General features: G+C 42.9%; 1 protein-coding gene and 1 long non-coding RNA gene across 8 annotated transcripts in view; one reads left to right on the top strand and one right to left on the bottom strand.

The window, feature by feature from the left end:
- The window catches only part of LOC132391484 (ETS-related transcription factor Elf-1-like), a 165,898-nt gene that overhangs the window by 108,612 nt on the left and 32,412 nt on the right, over positions 1 to 24,874 (top strand). For 6 of the 7 annotated variants that reach the window (XM_059964743.1, XM_059964747.1, XM_059964742.1 and 3 more), the window contains one exon: positions 24,113 to 24,220. In XM_059964743.1, the coding sequence (XP_059820726.1) occupies positions 24,113 to 24,220 (108 nt within the window). Of the gene's footprint in view, positions 1 to 9,998; positions 10,069 to 24,112; positions 24,221 to 24,874 lie in introns of those variants that run through there. The other variant, XM_059964748.1, reaches the window with a different exon arrangement.
- Positions 24,065 to 24,874, bottom strand: part of LOC132391489 (uncharacterized) — a 32,008-nt gene continuing 31,198 nt past the window's right edge. Inside the window, exon 4 of the long non-coding RNA XR_009511243.1 lies at positions 24,065 to 24,196. This is a non-coding gene — a long non-coding RNA (uncharacterized LOC132391489). The remainder of the gene's footprint in view (positions 24,197 to 24,874) is intronic.

The raw sequence follows: 24,874 nt of genomic DNA, 5'->3' as shown, positions 1-24,874 counted from the left end.
TCTTCTAGGATACGGCACTCTGGTTCTCTGCCTGTTTTGGATCTTTTCATTTCTAATTGCCAATGGGACATCAACCAGCTCAACTTCAGCACTTCTCTCTCCTCTTCAAACCTCTGAATGTGCTACTCTCCACTCTCTCTGCACCAATCCCAACCTCCTCAGCAAACCAGCAGACAAAAGGGGTGTTGTTGTAGTGTGGCAGATTGATCTCTGCAAAGCTGAGGCCAACTGGCAGCCCTCAGACACCTCCTCTTAGTTATCCCTTCAGGAGGACCCCACTCAGAACCAGCAGAAAATTGTCTCTGACACCAATATCAATCTCATCAACCCTGGAGATCACACATCCACTGCCACTATACGCATGGTTCCCTTACCCCGCACTGCTTGCTTCCAACTCAAACCCAACGTCTACAAACTTAACTCTCCGGGTAGGCCAACACCAGGAAATCTGTAGATGCTGGAACGCAGCAGGCCAGGCAGCATCTATAGGGAGAAGCGCTGTCAATGTTTTGGGCCGAGACCTTTCATCAGGACTAACTGAAAGGAAAGAAAGTAGGAGGGGGAGGGGGAAATGTGAAATGATAGACTAGAGGGGGTGGGGTGAAGCTGAGAGCCGGAAAGGTGATTGGCAAAAGGGATACAGAGCTGGAGAAGGGAAAGGATCATGGGACAGGAGGCCTAGGGAGAAAGAAAAGGAGAGGGGAGAACCAGAGGGAGATGGAGAACAGGCAGAGTGATGGGCAAAAGTGATGAGAGAGAAAAAAAGAAGGGGGGGAATGTAAATATATCAGGGATGGTGTAAGAAGGGGAGGAGGGGCATTAACAGAAGTTAGAGAAGTCAATGTTCATGCCATCAGGTTGGAGCTACCCAGCCGGTATATAAGGTGTTGTTCCTCCAACATGAGGTTGGCATCATCTTGACAGCAGAGGAGGCCATGGATAGACATATCAGAATGGGAATGAGACATGGAATTAAAATGTGTGGCCACTGGGAGATCCTGCTTTCTCTGGCCGAGCATAGGTGTTCAGCGAAACAGTCTCCCAGTCTGCGTCGGGTCTCACCAATATATAAAAAGGCCATGCTGGGAGCACCAGATGCAGTATACCACACCAGCCGACTCACAGGTGAAGTGTCGTCTCACCTGGAAGGACTGTCTGGGGCCTTGAATGATGGTGAGGGAGGAAATGTTAGAGCAGGTGTAGCACTTGTTCCGTTTACAAGGATAAGTCCCAGGAGGGAGATGGATGGTGGGGGGAACAATGGACAAGAGAGTCGCTTAGGGAGCGATCCCTGCGGAAAGCAGAAAGAAGGGGGTAGGGAAAGATGTGCTTGGTAGTGGGATCTGGGTAGGCTGATTGCTTCTACCCACTGACTTCATGTCAGCGTACCTTGACTCCATTTTATCCCCCTTGTTTCAGAGTCTTCCCAGCTATATTCACATGTTCTCCATCTCCTCAACATTCAATTCCCTGGCCCCAGTCGCCTCATTTTCACCACACTGGTTGAGTCCCTAAATACTTCTATTCTCCCTTCAAGAAGGCCTTAAAGCTCTCCACTTCTTTCTTGACAGTAGACTTGAACAGGCTCCCTACACCACCACCTGCCTCCGTCTCCCAGACCTGGTCTCCACCCTCAACAATTTCACTTTCAGCTCCTCCTACTTTCTCCAAACACAAGGTGCAGTCATCGGCACCTGCATGGGCCCCAGCTATGCCTTGCCTTTTTGTTGGCTACATGGAACAGTCCATATTCCAAGCCTTCCCTAGTAATGCTCCCCACTTCCACCTCTGTCACAATGACGAAGCATTGGTGCTGCTTCATGCACCCAATTTCATCAACTTTGCCTCCAACTTCCACCCTGCCCATAAATTTACTTGGTCCATTTCTGACACCTCTTTCCTCTACCTCCATCACTGGAGACAAACAGCCTACTTTTATATTTTATAATCCCACCACTCCCAACAGCTCTCCTGACTATACCTCTTCCCACCCTGACTCCAGTAAAAATGCTGTTCCCTTTTCAGTTCCTTCATCTCTGCCACATCTGTTCCCGGGATGAGGTTTTCCCATCAGAGATGTCCTCCTTCAAAGAATGGGGCTTCCCTTCCTCCACCTTTGATGCTGCACTCACCCACGTCTCCTCCATTTTCCAGATACGCACGTTCACCCCATCCTCCTGCCACCTTAACAGTGATAGTCCTTCTCTGTTCTTACCTATCACCTCATGAGCCTTCATATCCAACACATCAATCAGAATCGGAATCAGGTTTATTATCAGCATGTGACGTGACATTTGTTTACTTAGCAGCAGCAGTTCAATGCAATACATAATATAGAGGAAGAAAAATAAATAAATTACTGTATATGTATATTGAATAGATTAAAAACATGCAAGAAACAGAAATATTGTATTTTTTTTTAAAGTGAGGTAGTGTCCAAGGGTTCAATGTCCATTTCGGAATCGGATGGCAGAGGGGAAGAAGCTGTTTCTGAATCTCTGAGTGTGTGCCTTCAGGCTTCTGTACCTCCTACCTGATTGTAACAGTGAGAGATGGGCATGTCCTGGGTGCTGGGGTCCTTGGACGCTGCCTTTCTGAGCCACCGCTCCCTGAAGATGTCCTGGGTGCAACTTACACGTCACACGCTGATGATAATAAACCTGATACTAATACTTCTTAGGCTAGTGCCCAAGATGGAGCTGACTAGATTTACAACCCTCTGCAGCTCCTTTCAGTCCTCTGCAGTAGAACCCCCCACCCCCCCATACCAGACAGTGATGCAGCCTGTCAGAATGCTCTCCATGGTACATCCGTAGAATTTTTTGAGTGTATTTGTTGACATGCCAAATCTCTTCAAGCTCCTAATGAAGTATAGTCACTGTCTTGCCTTCTTTATAACCACATCGATATGTTGGGACTAGGTTAGATCCTCAGAGATCTTGATATCCAGCAACTTGAAGCTGCTCACTCTCTCCACTTCTGATCCCTCTATGAGGATTAGTATGTGTTCCTTTGTCTTACCCTTCCTGAAATCCACAATCAGTTGTTTTGTCTTACTGATGTTGAGTGCCAGGTTGTTGCTGCGGCACCACTCCACTAGTTGGCATATCTCACTCCTGTACGCCCTCTCATTTCCATCTGAGATTCTACCAACAATGGTTGTATCATCAGCGAATTTTTAGGTGGTATTTGAGCAATGCTAGCCACACTGTCATGTGTATATTGAGAGTAAAGCAGTGCGCTAAGCACACACCCCTGAGGTGTGTCAGTTTTGACCATCAGTGAGGAGGATATGTTATCACCAATCCGCACAGACTGTGGTCTTCCAGTTAGGAAGTCAAGGATCCAATTGCAGAGGGAGGTACAGAGGCCCAGGTTCTGCAGCTTCTCAGTCAGGATTGTGGGAATTATGGTATTAAATGCTGAGCTATAGTCGATGAACAGTATCCTGACGTAGGTGTTAGTGTTAGTGTTGTCTAGGTTGTCTAAAGCCGTGTGGAGAGCTATTGAGATTATGTTTGCCATTGACCTATTGTGGCGATGGGCAAATTGCAATGGGACCAGGTCCTTGCTGGGGCAGGAGTTCAGTCTAGTCATGACCAACCTCTCAAAGCATTTCATCACTGTCAATGTGAACGTTACCAGGCGATAGCCATTAAGGCAGCTCACATTATTCTTCTTAGGCACTGGTATAATTTTTGCCTTTTTGAAGCAAGTGGGAACTTCCCCCTGTAGCAGTGAGAGGTTAAAAATGTCCTTGAATACTCCTGCCAGTTGGTTGGCACAGGTTTTCAGAGCCTTACCAGGAACTCCATCGGGACCTTCCGCCTTGTGAAGGTTCACTTGCTTTAAAGACAGCCTAACATCAGCCTCTGAGATGGAGATCACAGGGTCATCAGGTGCAGCAGGGATCTTCACAGCTGTAGTTGTGTTCTCCCTTTCAAAGCGTGCATAGAAGCACTGCTTCACTACCAGATGAACTCATTGCTGCTATTCATGCTATTGGGTTTCGCTTTGTAGGAAGTAACGTCTTGCAAACCCTGCCAGCATTGCCGTGCATCCGATATCGCTTCCAACCTCTTTCGAAATTGTCTCTTCGCCCTTGAAATAGTCCTCCGCAAATCATACCTGTTTTTCTGGTACAGGCCTGGGTCGCCAGGCTTGAATGCCACAGATCTAGCCTTCAGAAGATGACATACCTCCAGGTTCATCCACAGCTTTTGGTTTAGGAATATACAGTAGGTCTTTGTAGGCACACACTCATCCACACAGGTTTTAATGAAGTCAGTAACAACTGCAGCATACTCATCCAGGTTCGAAGATGAATCGCTGAATACTGTCCAGTCCACCAATTCAAAGCAGTCCTGTAGGTGCTCCTGTGCTTCTCTTGTCCATATCTTCTTGATTCTCACTACTGATACTGCAGTCTTCGGTCTCTACCTATACTCAGGGAGTAGAAGTACAGCTAGGTGATCAGACTCTCAGAACTGAGGGTGTGGGATAGCACGGTAGGCATTCCTGATGGTGGTGTAGCCATGGCCCAGTGTGTTGTTTCCTCTAGTCTTAGCAACCTCTGCAATCCTCTATGGGACCCTACCACCAAACAGATCTCTACCTCCCCTCCACGATTCCCTTGTCCATTCATTCCTCCTGGAATTTACCCCTGCAAGCAGTAAAAGTGCTACAGCTGCCCATTTACCTCCTTTCAGAACCTGAAACAGTCCTTCCAGGTGAGCAAACACTTCACCTGTGAATCTGCTGGGGTGGTCTACTATACCCGGTGCTCCCAATGCAACCTCCCCTACATTGGTGAGACCCGATGCAGACTGAGAGACTGCTTTGTCAAGCATCTCGGCTCCATCCACCAAAAGTGGAATATCCCAGTGGCCAACCAGTTCAATTCCTATCCCCCATTCCCATTCCAATGTCGGTCCTTGGCCCCCTCCTCTGCCATGTTGAGACCACGCTCAGGCCGGAGAAGCAACACATCATTCCATCTAGGTAGACTCCAACCTGATGGCATGAACATCGATCTCTCCAACTTCTGGTAATTTTTTTTTACCCTCCCAATCCTCATTTCCCCACTGGCCTCTTACCTCTTTTCCTCAGCTGCCTGTTTAATCTCCCTGGTGCCCCTCCTCTTTCCCTTTCTCCAATGATCCGCTCTTCTCTCCTATCAGATTCCTTCTTCTTTGCCTTTTCCACTTATCACCTCCCTGATTCTAACTTCATTCCCCCTGCCCCACCCACCTGCCTTCACTTACCACCTTCTAGATCAGGGGTTCCCAACTTTTTTTATCCCATGGACCAATACCATTAAACAAGTGGCCTGTGGCCCACAGACTGGTAACCCCTGTTCCAGATTATCCTCTGCTTTATTTTGGCTTCTTCCCCTTTCCTTTCCAGTCCCAATGAAGGGTTTCAGCTGTTCATTCATTTCCATTGGATGCTGCCTGACCTGCTGAATCCCACTTGCAAATTGTATATGTTGCTCTGGATCTCCAGCACCTCTTGGGGGTTCTGGAGTCTGCAAGCTCTTCTTGCATCCACATGTTTCCTCCACGCTCTCTGGTTTCCACCCACATGCCAAACACATATTAAGTTACTTGGCCATTTGTAAATTGCCCCTAATGGAATAGGCTGATAGAATTGGGTGGGGGGGGGGGGCAGAACATAATAGCTGTTGAGATTGTGTGGAGAATAGATCACAGAGAAGATCAGTGAAATAATGGGATTGCTCTGTGAGCTAGCATAGAGTGAGTGGACTGAATGGCCTCCTTAACCAAAAGGAAATATGAAATTGTGAAACCACATTGTAATGAAACAGCATGCTACATTGATCGTTTCTATTGTTCCACATGCAGTTTAATTAGAGTTTTAGTGTTTTTAGGAAAAGATGCAGTTTTTCTTTTTGTTGTTATACCATAATCTCCAGGAATTTATATGATTTCATTCTGCAAATGCTGAATAGTAAACCCTCCATTAACATTACCTGCCATGTGTACTATGTTATAGAATCATTGTTAAGGCCTTTGATCACCAGTCTATGATCAACCCTGCACACTTGGTTCCACTGACTGGATTTAACTTGTTCACCTTCCACACTCCTATCCAAACACCCGACATGCCGAAATGTATCGGATACAAGAGCTCTCACTTGAGTAAAACTTTTATGGAGAATGGGACTGAATGTTTTGGCTCACATGGGGTTAAACAGTGTGCCTTAATGATTCCAAGAATTCTATGAAGCCAGCACACAGTGCTGAGCTCTACTGGTAGCAGGTGAGCTGGATGCCAAAAGCCAACAAATACTGCAGGTGTGTTTTTGACTCACTCCTGCTTTAACCTTCTTTGCTGACCAACTGTTTTGCTGATGAATTGAATACAAAAATCTGCAACAGAATACTTCCTGTTGCAAGTGTCGGACCCCGTCGGGGGAAAGATGCTGATGTCCGCTCCGGTGTCGACCAAGAAGCGGCGTCCCGACTGTTTGTCCCAGACGTATAAGAGGCTGTCCTGGTGGCCTGCCGCCATAGTCATTAGCGGCAGCTGTCCCTGGCCCTTGCAGGCCAGGCGACAACGGCGGGCTTCTGTGCCCCACCGCTGGTGGTAGAAACACCACTGTTCACTGGCCTCCTCACTCCTGCCTCTGTTTTGTGTGCACCCCCTGCCGGGCCTGGTCTGGTCTGCTATTGGGCACGTGGCCTGTAATCTGACCGATGGATGCCACACTCTCCCTCTTGGCTTTACACTGCACATCTGCCCAGGCCGCCACCTTCCGGGGGTCGCTGAAATCTGCATCGGCCAGCAGCAGATGTATCTCCTCGGGCAGTTGCTCTAGGAACGCTTGCTTGAACATGAGGCAGGACATGTCCGTCAGACAGGGACAGCATCTCGTTCATCAATGCTGGCGGCAGTCTGTCTCCCAAACCGTACAGGTGAAGCAGGCAGGCACCTCGCTCACGCCGTGAGAGGCCAAAGGTCCCAATGAGCAGCACTTTGAATTCTTCATATTTGCATTCTTCCGGGGGAGACTGTATGAAATCCGCAACCTGGGCAGCCGTCTCCAGGTCAAGGGCGCTCCCCACGTGGTAGTAACGAATGGAATCAGAGGATATCTGCCAAATCTGGGACTGGGCTTCTGCTTGGCTAAACCACACGCGTGGTCACAGCGTCCAGAAAGCCGGCAGTTTTAGTGAAACTGCGTGAACAGATGAAGAGTCGGTCATCTTTGCTCCAAATCTCATTTGGACCGTCGAGGTCACCAATGTAGCGATGTACTATATACACCCCTGAAATAACGACACACAGTCGGTAAGTCGTTTCGAGACTAGTTTATTCAAACTTTGCGGCGCTGGCATTTAATCCCTAGCGCCCGCCCTCTCCGGGCGGAAAAGACATCAGAGTTGCATTACCAAAGTCTCTCCCCGTGCACTGGCTATTTGTGAGCCAGTTCGCCTGCACAGAAAGTGGGTCGCCACAATAGATTATTTGATCAGGTGCCTCCAATAGTCCCATATCTCATTCCCAAGAAATCCTCATGCACCGTAGGGAGCAACCACTGTTTTGGCCATTGACTCTCTGGTGAAATCTGCCTTCAGTGTAACATTCCATACATAGTGGCTGCTCGCTTCTCCTGCCTGATGCCCCAGCTGGGAGGGAAATGACTATGATCAAAGGTTGGCTAGAGGTCTTGGAGCTCAGTGTTTGCTGGTGAGGTTTGAGGGATGCTCGGCCATTGATACAGTGGAGGGAATGGTGGTCAGCAGTACATTTGTTGGAGGATTGTGAGTGACAGGCATCAGCTGAAGGGATCAGGGGTGAAGAGTCTGCCACATCATCGTGCACGGTTTGAGTTCCGAGTGGGCGGGATGGAAGATCATGCAGCTAAGGTGATTAAATACGCAGAAATGCGCTGAATTATCTGACTCACAAATTAACCAACTGGCCTTCACTAAGTTTCACGCCAGAAAAATATTATATTTTTCATTGGCATACATTTGAGAAGTATATTATATTGAGATTATATGCAACTGAATTTCTTTTCATGTGCTTTTAACCAACGACAGGTCATGAGTTTAAAACTCACACGAAATGACTCACTTTTCTGCTGCACCATGATGCCATCAAGCTCATGTGCCCAGGCACTGGTGACCCTGAACCACCAAGAACATCGATAGCTCCTTCCCGCTGCCCAGACCTGAGCTGATTGGTAGTCACAGACGAGTTTAAACGAAGATCATGGAACTCAGTGTATATTGCCTGTGATAGAGCCCACATAAACTCAATGTCATCAACATCAAATGTTCTTCTTACTTTGATGGCTTACTAACTCTGAAACGGTCCATAGGTAAGGCCCTGTGCTCAGATTCAAACATGTTTGGGTCCACGCCACAGTCTCATGTTCACGACAACACATTCAGTTGCGAGGTATTTCTCATATTCACAGGTCACATGTACAGTACCAAATTATGTTTCATAAGCACAACCCAGTTACAATCCACATGCTAGGCCCTAAGACACACTTCACGTGTACTGCTCCAAGTCACAAACCACCACGTGCATAACTCCAAGTCATAATCCAACTGCAATCCACATGCATTTTCTTGTCAATCTTTTTGTTTATTTTATCATTGATTCTGCTGTATTTATTTGTCCTACTGTGAATGTCTGCAAGAAAATAAATCTCAGGGTTGTATAGTGACATATATGTACTTTGATAACAGATTTCCTTTTAACATGCAAAACCCAGAATTATGATCCACACACAGCCCTAAGTTATGATCGACAGAGATAGCTCCAAATGTTCCTAAGCTACAGTCTATACTCACAGCCTAACTACAGTATGTGCTAACACCCAGATTCCAGTCTGCTATATTACTTGGAACATAAGCTGCAGTTCACATACTCTGGGCCGAGTTCAGGAATACATACACAGCAATCAATTCAGACCCACACTTGCTATTTCTGATATACACGCACAGTTCAAGCCCCCATGCAGAGCCTTGTGCTCCAATACGCAAATTCAAGGTTAAGTCTGGATGTCTGGAATTTTCACCGTGTACCACTGCACTCCAGTTATTTTCTCAAGATACTGTACAGAAAGAAACTCACAAAATCTTGATGTGTGTAAATTGGCTGATGCATTTCTTTTGTATCATCAATGAAGTTACTTCGGAATGGCATCAGTTAAGAACACCCTGATACTAAGAAAGGCACAATATAAATTTCCGGTCAGCATTTAACAGAATTTTGAACTTTTTTGAAATATGCACATTTAGTATTTTTGCCTGCCGAAATTTAAAATTACAGTAAATTTACAAGCACAAATTTTCAAAAAAAGTAGTCTGTGAAAAACGTTTCTTGAAACACTGAATATTTAACGATAGAGAAAGGGGAGGGCTAAAATCATGTCAGCTGACTACTTTTCAAATCAAATATTATTCTGGTTAAAATAAAGAGGTAGAGGATGCGATGCGGGCGTGTGTCCACAAATGTGGCTTCCGTTTCCCCTTGCCCCCGAGCGTGGGCCAGGACGGCCGGGTTCTGGCTGCTTGTCCAGGGGCTCGGTGAACGGCGCCTCAGCAAGAGCCGCTGCCTGCACTAAGCCGCCCATTCACTCTCCACATGGATCGACCTTTCTCCAGGAAGTCTAGCAAAACATTGGCGCCGACCATTGCACCGGGCGCCGGAGGTGGCTGGGCTGCAGCCCCGCCGTACCCTCCCGCGGCCAAAGGCATGGGGCGGCGAATGGCAGCCTCGGGCGGTAGTGGGCATCCAGTACAAGGGGCAACCCAACTCCCTTCCCTGGTGCAGGAGCAGTCCGCAGGGTTGGCGCCCAACGCGCTTCCCTCTCCACCCCTATCTGGAGTTGCCGAGCTTGGTCTGCAGCTGATTTCCGGATGGTTTTCCCCTTTACTTTGGCTGAGGAAGACTGCATCATTGCCCGAGTCCTGCAATAAGAGTTACTGCTCTTTTATTGCCATTGTTTAGGGGGCGGGGTGGGGGTTAAGATGGCCACAGCCCTTTACGAGGGACGTAATCAGCTGGATCTGTTGATAAAAGCAGGTAAGAACTAAAAGGGAAAGAGGTGTCAGGGGTGGAGGCTACAATCCAGTTTGGAGCTCTGCACGTAAAAGGGGGAGGGAAAGGGAGCAGTCAGGAATCTTGAGACCAGGAAGTAAGATTAGTAGCGCGTTTGAGTGAATGTGCAGCGTTAATGCAGCGCTTCCTTTGCCGTGGGTGAGGGTAAAGCGGCACAAATGCATTGTTAGTGAACGCTGGAGAGAGTAATACTGTACTGCAACGAATTTGTAGAATTTATTACTTCCCTCTCGGTGCCAGGTACTCAGACGGCAGCGCGATTACAACTCTGCCATTTCAATTCCCATGCACACCATTTACTGGCAAAATCCTCCCAGACACTAACAACTTCCATAACTCTCAGCAGATCCGTTCAAAAGGTTGGATTTGTATGCCACTGACTGTGCACTTCATCCTCGATCACTTTTATTTGTTGGTTATGCTGTTTCTGGAATTTCTTCCAAACATAATATTTCTTTCTTCCTTAATGTTGTTCCTTAAAATTTACTTTGCATTGGTCTAAGCACTTGTGGAGTACTTTGGGGCATTTTAAAAAGGTAAAGCTGCTGTGTAAATTCAGGTTGTTGAATGTTTCTGGGTGGGTTTGAGACACAAGACAAATTGCAACAGGTGGAAGTGTGAGTGTGTATGGAGTAGTGGCCACGGTATCTTAAAGCAGAAAGTATGTGTTGTAATACAACTTCAAGTAGCAGCAGCTAAGTTGACTGGAGAATTTCACCATTGTCTCCAGCAGATACAGAGTGCACAAGGTTTTGCCACGTTCATTCTGCTATGATTGGTCTGCTCAGCATCACTGCAAAGCACAGGGCCAAAACTGTAGGCTTCACCCAGTGGTTAATAATTACTTGCCTCAAATGATTTATGTAACCATCATCTGTGCCATGGTACCTGGTCTTTAATTATCTGTTTCCTTGTTTATGTGTCATTAATGAATGGTTCATTAACTCATGCCATGGAGAAATTTGAGCTTAATTAGATTTCTTTTTATGAGTGGGAAGGCAATTTTGTACAATATACAGTAAAGCTACGGTGTGTTTAAGTACCTCAGTATCTTTCAGAGATTCTCCATTGAAATCCATACTACTTCAGTTTCCAAGATTCACTGTTAACTAATCAGCACATCGTTTTTCCATTCTTCGCAATTTCAAGTCTTATTTCCAGAGCAGACAAAATTTTAAAAAATGTCTTCTCACATCAATAAAATGCAGTTCTCTAAATGCACAAGGTAAAGGAATTTCTTGACTCACCAATGGAGGAATGGGGTGATGATGTGTTGGCATTCTTGCTGAACTACTGTGGTCCATCTCCATTTATGTACACTGAACTAATGTCAACATAGGTTTCCAAACTTAGCACAGTGTGTGAAGTAGAGGGTGTCTGCCAAAATAATGGGCAGCTGATAGAGCTGCGAATCATACGCTGGACACACTGACTTGTTTTCAGTTGCATTGCAAACTGGAGTCATGAAACAGTGCCTCCCTTCCTCAAAATGTTGTTAATTCCAATTATATTTTAATGGCAAACTGTTTAATATATACAAAAGATTATTTTGGGGAGGTACATTAGTTGTCGTTAAGTCAGATATTGACTGCATTTCAGCTCACTGCTGAAGTTTATTTTTAGAAGGAAAGTCATTGGTATTCCTTCAAATCATTATAATTAATTATCCCTTTATTGATTTTTTTTTATTTCATCAGTCAGTTGTGTTAATATTGAAGATAACCAACTGAGAAGAATTACTGAGTTTCTTATTAATTAAACAACACTTACAATTCAGTTTCTTGTAATAAACGAAGGTAGTATGGGTAACTGTACAGTTGACATAAGTTGCACAATAATTAGATTAAGGCAATCAATACCATTGCAGGTCAAAAACATAAATATTTGACCAAATAGGCATTGGAGCACATTGAGTACATTTTAAGTAAACAGATGTTTGTAATTTAACTGCAACCAAAAACACAAACTGCTGAAGGAATTCATTAAATTGACCAGCATTTGTGGAGTTGAAGAGATAGTCAATGTTTTTGTTTCAGGACTAAGTGTGTAGTGGAAACATCGTCTGTGTACAGAGGTGAGGCAGGAGCCAGTAGTGAGTTGGGAGATGGTGGGCAGGTGGAGAATTGTGGAATTGTGAGATAGATAAGGGGGGGCAGATTCTGATTATCAAGGAAGGTGGTAAGTGAAACCAAATGAAGAATGGGTGGTGGGCACTCTTTCTTCTCTACTTTTAATCCACCTAGGTACTCACCTCCCTACCTGGTTCCATCTGCTTATCATCCACACACTGTACCCTTCTGATTTCTTACCCTTTCTCCCAAGTATTTCATCGGCCCACCATTCCTTTATTTAGTTCCACTAATCACCTTCCTTAATAATCAGATTCTAGCATCTACAGCTTCTTGTACCTCCTCTTCATCATCCTACAGCCTGTCTCCCTCTGCCCACCACTCACCTTATTTAGGTGTAACATCAGTCATATCTTCTTTCCATCTCTTTCTGCTTTTCGTGGGGACCTCACTGTCTGTGAGCCCTGGGTTACGCATCCATTCCAGTTCCTTACTTTCTCTGCAGCCACGGGGGTAATGCTTATCCCTACACCTCTACTCTCACCAGCAGCTCAAATAATTGGGAGAACTACCTACTTGTCTCTCCTGTGTCTAGCTACAGAATTGTCATATCTGGCTGTACTGGAAAAAGGCATTTAAATTTGAGGGATTTATTCAGGAAGACTTAAGGAGGTGAATTTTTCAAAGGCATCTTGAAGGGAAAAATGGAGGGATATTTTTAATTATAATTTTCAGGATCTTCCCTTGAGACAGTACCAGCACTTTTCCCCATCCCTGACTTTCTTTTTGAGGCTACTGGTGAACTGCCTCCTTGAACCACTGCAGTTCTTTTGCTGCAGCTGTGCCTGCTGTGCTGCCAAATTTAAATGCTTGAAACCTGAAGTACTTTTTCAAGTCGAGGTGGTACACGAGTTGGAAGGGAACCAGTTCCTGGTTCATGTTCAGAGTTTACATTTCCTGGCAAACTTGTCCTTCTACGATGTGCTACATGAGTAATCTAGGCAGGTAACTGGAATGTATGTTTGTTGATGCTACACACTGCAGGCACGTGGTGTGAAGGGAGTGAATGTTGAGGGTAATGGAGAAATTCTGGGGGAGAGTATCTGGTAAAATATTTGTGACTTCAGGAGAGGAGAAAGTTAGGTAACAGGGATATGCAATGGTCAAGGATTAGCTGGGGCCTTAGAATTTAAACACCTAATTGAAAATTTCAAATAGAGTAGATTGGGAAATGTGGAGTTGATTATTAGCATGGTCAGAAGTGTAACAGAAAAATATCACGTGCCACAAATTGAGTGAGGGTAGCTTGTGGTATTTTCTGGATGGGAGGTCATTGGAGGTGACGATCACGCAAGGATCTTGCAGTTTGGCAAATAGTCACTTGTGTGAGGGATGCAGTAAGAGGAAGCATTGTGCCGGTTGATGCAGCCAGACTTTGTGACACAGACGATTGAAGCACAAGTTCATCTGGGGCTAAGAGTTGAATAGAAAGCTGAGACTGACTGGCAAAGTGGTTGGGAAGTTATTGAAACTGGTGTTTTGGGGGGTGGGGGCATGTAGCAGGAACCAAAGGCTTAACAGCTGCAAAGATACTAATGTTGAACTCTATATTTTAAAAACCTGTTTTATTCAGTGACAATGATATTGCCAGCTGAATCTCAAGGCTGATGCAGTACAGAAGCATTGTGTTTTGATGTTGTAGTTGTCACAAAGCAGGGCTTCGGCCCAGTGATCTGTGTATTGTTTGATTCTGCCATTCACCAGCTGGATGATTCGCCCTTAAGTTGGCCAGCATAACATTTAAATGACAATCGGAGGGTAGGGTTTGGGCATGGAGGAGGAAAATAAATAAATACAATTTAGCCTTCAGAATTTAGAATTTAATTGATAGCTTCAATTAATAGAGATGTGCAGGTAATTATTAGGGAAATACAGTTACCCCAATCACTGTTTATGCAGTGAACCTTAATTTGAGTTTTTTGCTTATAATTTTCATAAGCTGGGCTTGATAATATTTCATAGTAAGATGTTCTGTTATTGGCTTTTTGCTCCAATGTTTATAAGACAAAATATGAAATAATGTTCTGCTGGTAACAAAATCAGTTTGAACATAGCCACTCTGGATGTATTTTCAAACTATTTTTATAAGAATTTACTAAGAATTGATTGCATTTTCTCAGACTTCAGTGAGCAATATTCATCCCTGGTGCCCACTGTATTATAAATGAGAGGCATCCACATATTAAGCAAGAAACTTTCAGCCCAAGCCAAAAAATGCAAGTAGATTCTGTTGCCAAGATCTAGATAGCCTGAACTGATAAACAAGCATTTAGAAAGCAGGCCTGGTGAAAGACTGCAAGCCTGAAGCACTAAGCTTGCAGTCTTTGCCTCGTATGTTACCCAATTTGCCAAATAATTTCTGTATTTTTTTGTTTCTCTTTCATCATCCACATTTTGTTTTCAGCACGTGTCCCTTTGAAAGAAGTGAACAGACATTAGACACAGTAACAAAAGGTCTTTCACTCTCTTATTTCTTCTCCCATTCACTGAGCTATTGGTTTACTTCCCTATGCTAATAAATTTTCACCCAGATTGCCCAAGCTCAAGTCTGTTGACTTCTTTTAGATCACTGGTCAATTTTCTGCAGTTGGCAGAATCCAAAACAGATTTATGCAATCTCAGACATCCCACCTCTCCCGGAAGTTCTGGGAGTCTCTCGCATATTGATAGTGGCTCCCTGATGCCCGCAAATTATATACAATATCCTGGAAATCGATTTTTTTTCTTTTGAGAGAGAGAGAGAGAGAGAGAGAGCGAGTGACAGAGAGAGCATCCTGATTGGTCTCTCTTTGTGCTAAACCTATCAGTTTTCTCTGTGGGTGGGCTTTACAGTCAACCTCTCTCTCTCATTGTCCATCAGTTCAGTTTAGTGTCCTGCAGCACCATGGCAGTATTCCATAAAGAGAAAATATAAAACGTACTTCACCCCAGACTACACTAAAGTGTACCCTTGCCTAATAGGGGTCAAAAATAATGACAGTGTTGCTCACTGCACTGTTTGCAACAGTGACTTTTCTATTGCCCATGGTAGGTTAAATGACTGTAAAAGACATGTTGAGTGAGCTTAACAGGTGTCATTGGTTCATTAGCATAGCTAACGTTATTTAAACTAGCTGGCCAGCTGCTAAGGAGCTACTCTATTGATGTCCTACGTAATGAGGCCAAACTCCCTGTAGACTTGCAAATTGTCAAATCTGCCAAGCAAGCCACATCACAGTACAAGGAAAGTTTGCAAAAGAAATAGAAAAGCTACTTGCATTATCATATAGCTACTAGCCTTGAGACTGCCAATAGTTTCAATATGTGATCAAATAAATTGTTGTGTTCTTTCCTAATCAAATGTCCTATACACCCTTGGAGGTCGATTGGGGGGGGGGGGGAGGGATGTTACCTCCCTGATAATGAGCTTTTGCAGGGTGGGATGTCTGCAATGTGACCCTGAAAAGCTTTGTATCATTATGACAAATATGCTTTCTGGTAGGTCCTCTTTGAGGTGACACTTGGCATTAAATGCAAGTGCACTAAATGGGATTGATCTAAGCTTCTGTGAAACTATAATGTTACTCCCTTCCCCTGAGTTTCACTTAATGAGACAAAGCTCAGTGATGCTTTTTAATCATGGTCCACTGTTGTGTGGTACTACATTAGTTTGTGTACCTAAACATCCATTCCCTTTGTCCTTTTGTTTTTTGACTGTCTCTTTTCTGTGTAACTACTGTGCTTAGTTTAGAAATTTGAGACTGATTTTAGCTGATCCTTCAGCAGAAATTTGTAGTTGGGGTATTAGAGTTGAAGGACAACTTTGCTCATAATAAAGTGCTTATTTTCTGTCAAAAATTGAGTTGCTTTTAATCATGCTTTTTTTCCTCCACATTTGCTGTACTCTATTGTTATGTAAATTGTCACTGTGTAGCTCCTTGAATCAAGGCTGAAAAGTCTTGATCCTTGCCAGACTCCAGACTAGTTCAGACCAGCAAGATAAACCCTTAACGCCTAACTCTGTTAAGCTTGGAAGAATGACCATTCAGGCCAGAGCTTACTTGTCATTTCCAAAGAAGAACTTGTTAACAATATTGCAGGAACAGAGGAGAGAGGTAAAGGAACTGAATGTGTTTAAAAATAAAGTTAATGGCTGGCAGTCACTTGGTCTGAATGGTCCAGGCTACCTAGACTGTGGCTGCAACCTTTCAGTGCTCCTTGGATTTAGAAATGGGGCTGGAGGACCCGAAGGTTAAGAACATTACATTCTTGTTAAGAAAGCAAATGGAGACAGGTAGGATAATTATTGGACACTGATAGTGGTGAGAGAGGTTTAAACAGTTTAAATATATGTACATAGTTTCTGATACATGGAACTATATATTTTAATGGATGTCCACCTGCATTGCTTCCACGGTTAACAGCAATCTTGGCAGAAATTTCATGATCACTTCTTACGAGGGGAGACTTTGATTTCAAATTTCATGAACATTCTTATTGCTTTTCCAAAACAAGTTTATTATCATTGTGGATGATGTAAAATTTGTTGTGTGGCAGCAGTCCAGGGCAAAGACGTAACTATAAATTACAAAAAGAAAAAATGCAAAATAAAAAGGAATAACGAGTTAGTGTTCATTGGCTGTTGAGAAGTTTGATGTCAGAAGGGAGATATGTGTTTCTTCAGGCTCCTGTGCCTCCTGTCTGAATGCAATAACAAGAGGAGGCATGTCCTGGATGGAGTGGATCCTCGGCAGTGGATGCTGACTTCTTGAGGCACCTCCTCTTGAAGATGTCCTCAGTGTTGGGGGCGGTTTTGTCACAATGCAGCTGACTGAGTTCAAAACCATCTGCAGCCTCTTGCAGTCCTGCACATTGAAAGCCCCGTGCCAGACTCTGGGTCAGCACTCTCCACCATACATCTGTAGAAATTCACAGGAGTCTCTGGTGCCATTGCCAAATCCCTCAAATTCCGTACAAAGTCGAGCCCCTGGCAACCCCTCTTTGTGATTGAAGCACCAAATTGAATGCGGAGGTGGCCGGCGATCACTCCCAGTGGAGGCTACTGAGGTGACAATGGTTAGCAACCAGGTCGGCGGCGTTCAGACCTGGCATGGTGGTTCCCCTTCACAGAAGGACGGAGTTTATGTGGCTGCTCTCCTCGTATGCTGGCAGAAAGACGCTTTCGATATTCTGAGATTTATGTAGTTACTGGTCTCCTTCAGTATTTCAGTGCTTTTCTTGTGGCCAGTTGGCGGGTGGGTGATCTGTTAATTTTGTGTGAGAGAGGGGGTTGGGGGTTTTGATGCTATTGTCAATGTTCTTTTTGTTGTGGTGAGGAGATGATTTGATGCCATTGTAGCTGTTTTTTTCTGCAAGGGAAGGGGTGGAGTGGGGTCTTGGGATTTGCGAGTTTTGTTTCTTTTCCTGCCAGGGAAGGGGAGGAGTTGATGTATTTTCTTCAACAACACCCATGGTCTTTCTGTATCTCATGGCTCTTTGGAGAAGGCTCATGTCAGAGTTGTATTATACATGCATACTTTGACAATAAATGAACCTTCGATTGCATCAATGTGCTGAGTCCTGGATAAATTCTTCTGGGATGTTGACACCCAGGAACTTGAAGCTGATCACCCTTTTCACTGCTGACCCCTGGACAAGGACTGGTGGGAGCTCACCCAACTTTCTCCTTCCTGAATTCCATAACCTGTTCCTTAATCTTGCTGCTATTCATTGCGAGCTATTTGTTGCGACGCCACTCAATCTGTCACCATCCCATCACCATTCGAGATCCTACCAACAACAGTGGTGTTAGGGGTGAATTTATAAATGCTACCTCAGTGTAGAGGGAGTAGGGCAGTGAGCTATAAGCATGCATCCTTCAAGTACACCTGTGTTGATTGTCAGTGAGGGCGATGTGTTATTGCTGATTTGTTTGATACAGTCCTTTTGAAGTTGTTTGGCCAAGGTTATTGGCAGATAGTGGGAATCTTCTCGTTAGTTCACCTCGACTTTAGATAGCCCTGGCCCCTCAAAATCTAATTTGCCGCAAAACTGGGGAGCATTGCTGCTAAGCATCTCTCTCACAGTAATTGATGTTATTTTCTGGAGCTAGGATAGTCCTTAATCAAGGATGTGATTAATCTAAGTGTTTGATTGCACTTAGGAAATGAGTTGGGAGTAGATTTTTTTGGCACATTTGTTTAAGATGACAACAGTATTCCTCAAGGAGAAGGGCGTGTATTTGAAGAATATGCTTTTACTTTTTATAATGTACTTCAAGCATCTCTGTTTGCTCCTGTAATTTCCCTGATATTAATTAAATAGGGCCTTGGGAAGAGGACTATTGAGCTCATTGTGAAGCATGGGCATTGAGTCAGCATGGGTCCTGCGATGACATAAACATAAATCTTGGAGAATTGAGCACAGAAGTCAACACATCCAATGCCCATTGCTTTGATTTTCCATTTGAGGAGTATGACTGACTTGCTGAAAAATAAGAATGACCAATTTTCTAATTGGTATGCTTGTCCTGCAGGACTCAGTTCCCAGGGAAAACTTTAGCTAATGCAGCTTCATCATCTCTCTGGGTTTAACTCATTCATCCAGCAGGTGAAGGAATAGAAGTTGAAGTTTATTCTGTATTCATTTATGCTGCTGTTCTGTCATAGCAATTAAAAGTCTGAGATCTGATAAAATTATACTATATGTATTGAAAGCAGGCAGCAATAGTTTCTGACTGCAATTTCTTATAAGGTAGCATAATAGCAAGGAACAACAGATGCCTCACAAAATTGACCCAGATGGTGATTGTAGGCAGCACAATGGAATGGGATTTTTAGTCAGCAAGTCATAAATATCGCATATTCCAATAAAAGTTAGTTAATGTTAGATCAGAACAATGTGCTGCTTACAGTTTGTAGTTTAAAGTTGTCTAACTTGAATTACTATTCTTCAAAAACTTAAACTACAAGAAATCAGTGAATTAATAAAGCATACTACATTCTCTACTGTCAATATTTACTGAGCAATGTCGCCTGCTTAGCAGGAGGCAAAATGCAGCAACAAGAGAAATTGGTGAAGCTAATTGTCAGTTTCTAGAAAACTCATTGTTCACAACTGTAAGAAGTTTGTGTCATTCCCCCTTATTTTACTACTAATAACCTTTGATATGTTTACATTCAAAGATTATTTTTTCCATGCAATGAATGTGAGCTTTGCATTTTGAGCCAGTATTTAGTTGTCTTCCCCAATTACCTTTGGGAAGGTGGTGGTGAGCTGCCTTCTTGGATTACTGTTATCCTTGAGGTGTGGGTATACCCACTATGCTGTTCAGGAGAAAGTTACAGGGTCTTAACCCTATGGTAGTGAAGTGGTATTTCCAAGTCAGGGTGGTATGTGCTTGGAGGGCAACTTCTAGCTGGTGGTGTTCCATACCTTGGTTGCCTGGTCCTTTTGGCTCAGCAGTACTGTTGATTTGGAAGGTGTCCTGTAAATATTCTTGGTGCGTTGTGGAAGTGAATCCATATCAGGACCACAGCGTGCATTGATCTCCTTTAAGAATGTTAATGCATTGTATATAGTTGTGTATCTCATGTTTTACTAGTTACTATTTGGAATAAGCATGTTATGTTATGCTGATAAGTTGGATAGGCTTAGTTAGTGAGTGCTAGAGTAAGTAACAATGAGAAGAAACTTGTTTTAACGTACAAGGTCCTGAGGGGTTTACATAAAGTAGGCATGAGGACACTTTTCCCCATGGAAGAATTGAAAATCTGGATCATTATTTTGAAATCAGGAGCCATTTGAAACAAGCAAGGTGAAGTCATTTCTGTCAGAGTTATATAAAATATCTTCAAATGATGGGAGCAAACATTTTAACATGTGTTAGATAAATGCATGATAAAAAGGGTTAAAGGTCATGGTCACAGTAGTTTGATATGTAGAGTTGAGGTGACAATAAAATCAATTTTTTTTTAATTAGTTTTTTAATGCATTTTCTACATCACTATAGATAGAAAAAAAACCCAAATCAAAATGAAGAACATTAATACAGTGCAAAAATAAACATACAATAATAATATAATACAAAAAAGATCATTGAGAAAGCACCCAAATTGAAGACGTAAATTTAGTATCCTCCCCAAGCCCCGCAACACAAAAAAGAACTCCAGACCAACCACAACACAATATAGAGAATATAAATCAGGACAATCAAACCCCCAAAACTGTAAATACACTTAGCAACAGAAGATATTAATGCCTACTCCCAAAAAAAAAGAGCTGAAAGCAAGGGACCGAGAAAAAAAAAACCTTAATTAAGAGGAAGGTTATGAAAGTACTCAATAAAAGGTCCCCAGACCTTATGGAACTTTATATCCGAATTAAGAACTGAATAATGAATTTTTTCAAGGTCTAAGCAGGACATAATATCGTTAAGCCATTGAGCATGCGTGGGCGGGGCAACATCTCTCCATCTAAGGAGGATTAAACATCTAGCCAGGAGAGAAGCAAAAGATAATATTCGACACTTAGTCGAACTCAAACGTAAATCTGTCTCACCCAAAAAACCAAACAAAGCAATTAAAGGGTTAGGTTCTAGGTGGTGATTCAGAATATAAGATAAAATTATGAAGACATCTTTCCAAAATTTCTCCAAGCTAGGACAAAACCAGTACATATGAATAAGAGAGGCCTCGCCCCTTTTGCATTTATCACAAAGAGGACTAATATTAGGGTAAAATCGGGATAGTTTAGATTTAGACATATGGGCTCTATGAACAATCTTAAACTGTAAAAGACAGTGGCGAGCACAAAGAGAGGTTGAATTAACCAATTTGAGAATTGAGTCCCAAGTCTCATCAGATAAAGAGATATTTAAATCATACTCCCAAGCCATTCTAATTTTATCGGCAGGGGAATATTTTTATTAAGTAGGTTCAGTGGGCTGATTGGCCTATTCCTCCTCCTCACTTGTATGTTTCATACTCAAAAGAACAAGAGGAACAATGCACCATCAAGGTTGCTGTTCAACTATTTTTTTATTTATAAACAAACTGATCTTTTAAGTTGCGTGCTCAGTGGTGATACTCCTGCATTTGTCAAGAACTCGTGGGCTCAAGTTTCACACCAGATATGACCAAAGCTTAAGACTGTCCCATTATTTTTTTTTGGATCTAACTGCCCCTATGCTAGAATAGTATTCGCATTTCAAATATAACTAGCTACATCTCACTCCAGGATAATCAAAGGATCACGTTGATAGAAGTCATCATTTTGTTGTGTATGCTGCAGAAGACATTGTGTGAGAGACAGATCTTCAATGTTCATTTTTTAAACAGACTGTGGTAGGTAGCACCGTAAATGGGAGAGTTTCACAAGGAGAGATAGTTGTGAAGATTCATGGTTGAAGAAGCACTTCAGTCAGACTAGAGTAGGGCTTAGTTTACTGGAATGTGGGAGATTGAGGTGTGCAAGATCATGAGGGGCATAGGTAATGAAAACGTTGTCTTTTTCCTAGTGAGGAAAAGTTTAAAAACAAGAGGGCATATATTTAAGATGGATGCAGGAAGTTTGAAGGGGACATCAGGGGCAGCTTCTTCATGCGAAGGTGCTTGTGTATTTGGAATGAGCTGCCAGAGATGGTGGTTGAGGCAGGCACATTATCAATGTTTAAAAGCCATCCAGATAATTACATGGATAGGAGAGGTTTAGAGGTCTATGGGCCAAATGTGGGCAGATGGCACCAGCTTCCTAAACAAAGTTGGCATGAAGGATTTGGACCAAAGGCAAGACTCTAAAACTTTCATAGCAGTAATATCTTGCATCCAACTGTTGTGTTGGCTCATCTGTCATTTCATTCATTTATTCACCAAACTTTCCATCATTTCTGTTCATTCTGCTTCCGTTTGTACATTAACTTTAGCTGATTTTTTTCTCTCTACAAGTTCTGCCTCTATTGTTTGACTTCTGTATTCCTCTACATTTAATGTAATTGATTACTGTACTTTAATTTGTGCATAAATGTATGTTCAAGCTGAGTATATCCATCCACCAGCTGTCATAGATGGTGCTATAATCTATACTGAATTGACACCCTTCCTCATTCACTTTTCAAAATTTAGAATTTCATTTGCTAAATTGCAAAGTATCTCAGGGACTCTTGTACAAGTGTGTGCTGGCTTATAATGCTGCAATTAGACATTTAGAGTACTGCTTTATTCTGGACAGCAAATATAGTGAGGCTGGAACAGTCATAAAAATTGTTAATTGATTGCCATACAAAAGCCTTATTGGACTGCAGATCATGGTCTCTCTTTGGGGGCTTTGCTATTGCTTGCTTGGTGGGTGGTGGATTACTGATGCTTGTACTTGGGGGAAGAGAGGTGCTTTGGGGTTCTGTTGTTTTTTTTCTGTTATTCATTCTTTGGGGCTCTCTTCTGTTTTCCTGGATGTCTATGAAGTGTAAGAATTTCAAGTTGTGTACCAGGTAGGTTCTCTGATATTAACTGGAGCCATTGATTGAACCATTGAACTAAAATTCTTATTGTCTTTGAAGCACTTGAATTGGAGGACCATATCAGAAAATTATGTGGCCCTACAAGAGCTGCTCACTACTTCACTGAAATAACTTGCTCCCTCATGTACATTTTGAACATCTATCGCTTCTTGTGCTATTTCTTTTCCTTGCATGCTCTCTTTATGCTGCGTTGTCCTTTTGTGTAACCCTGTTGCATTTGATGCTTGCCTATATTCAACCTACAGTTTCCTATTCTCCCTCCTGTACATGTAATTTAATCCCCTGCTGTGCTTTTATACTTTAATCTTTTCTTCTTGCTCCTCTGTTTCTCCCCTCTCTTCTTTGCGCATGTTTTAAAATGTATTTATTTCAACTTCTTTAAACAAGCATGAGCAAGTCAGAAGTACCATAGCCACTTAAAACAACTTACATCCTCCTGCAATGGCGAATCTTTCCATGGGCACTTCATAGCAGATGAAATAGAGAGAGAGAGAAGTAGTCTTGTAGTCATAACAGAAGATACATGACCAAGTCCTTGTGTGATACTTTGAAGAGACTGGGAAGTGGTGAGCAAAGTAGCTGGTATGTTTGCTTTGGGTGACACCAATCTGAGGCAAGGAGACTAAATGTCTTCAGAGTGGGTCAAGCCTTTATGTACATTTAAGGCAGAGGTTGATGGATAGTTGATTGGTCAGAGCGTGAAGGTATGGGGAGAGGGCAGGAGATTGGGGCTGAGAGGAGATGGACATTAACAGTTCAGAGCATATGGCAGTGATAAGACAAAATAAAGATTGAAAGATCATGAAGTGGTTTGCAGCTTGGTCTCTGTTAAAGTTTTGTCTGTAAGGGAGTAGGTAGAGTATAATGGAGAAGTGCATGGGGGAAACACGGGCAGAATAGAAAAGATGTGGTAGGATTTTGTTTTTCATTTTGGGTCAAAACCCTAGTGCAGATCCAACAGCTGGGATAACAATAAGGCTTTTGTATTGCAATCTATTTGTTAGAGAATTTGGATAAGTTGGAATTGATGAGGTAGTGTTAGCTCTACAATCAGACAATTCTATGGGAAGATTTGAAATAATCAAGTTCTTTGACTGGATTTGCATGAATGTTTTAAATAGAAACTTTGGTCATTGCATCACGAGCATTTTAATCTATTGAACAAACCCTTGAATAAAACAGTAAATAAACTATCAAAATTATTCAGTCCACCATTCACTTTGGCAATGAAATATATTCAGGTATACACTCAAGATGTTTATTGCTTTTATTGGATTGCCAGATTACAGAAAGAGATTCCACCTTCACTGAGAGTATTATCTTGTGCTAGGAATTTGTCAGGTTTTGTGACCGTAATGTTTTCCGTGTTTCTGATTGGCTGCAGTGGAGGCTTCCTGTCAGAATGGAGATGAATCCATGGAAACAATTGAGGCTGCCGAGGCTCTGCTTAACATGGACTCACCTAGTCCTGCCACAGAAGAAAGGAGAATAAGTGAGTGCTATTTCAGTACAGTCTGTACATCTGCTAAATATGAAGATTATTAATAGCAGTGGATTACCAGTGAAACAATAAAGCCAATTAGATTACTGATCTTTATTGTTAGAAAGGATGTGTCTATCTTAACTTCCAAACAGCAGACCAAGATTCATAGTCAAACATCCCTGACAGTTCCTTGTCCCACTGTCTGTAAGGACCATTGTACACCTATTAGTCTGAATACTGTTTTATTCTTCGTACATTCCATTAACTTTGGAGGCAGTCTGGAGGAGGAACAGTTAAGAACCTATCACCTGTCCCATCTCCTTTGCATCCTCACTTACTCCTACAGCTCTGTCCATGGTTCTTGGTGTAACTGTACACACATTGCTAAAGAGATTTCCCCTTCCAGACAAAGCTTTAACAGAGACCAAGTTGTGGTGTTTGCTGCAATCCACTTTATGATCTTTAAGTCTTTAATTTGCATTACTGCATCATTATGCTCAGAACTGTTAATGTCCAACTTATTTCTGCCAATTTTCCTCTCAGCCCCAATATCCTGCCTTCTCCCCATTTCCCTTTGTGCCCTGACCAATCAAGAATCTATCAACATCTGCCTTAAATATACAAAAAGAATTGACCTCCACAGTTGCCTGTGCAAAGAATTCC

Source organism: Hypanus sabinus, chromosome 3 (assembly GCF_030144855.1).
Source record: "Hypanus sabinus isolate sHypSab1 chromosome 3, sHypSab1.hap1, whole genome shotgun sequence".
NCBI classification, from domain to species: Eukaryota; Metazoa; Chordata; class Chondrichthyes; order Myliobatiformes; family Dasyatidae; genus Hypanus; species Hypanus sabinus.
Note: the sequence above shows the minus strand (reverse complement) of the source record. Positions and strands in the feature narration are given on the sequence as shown.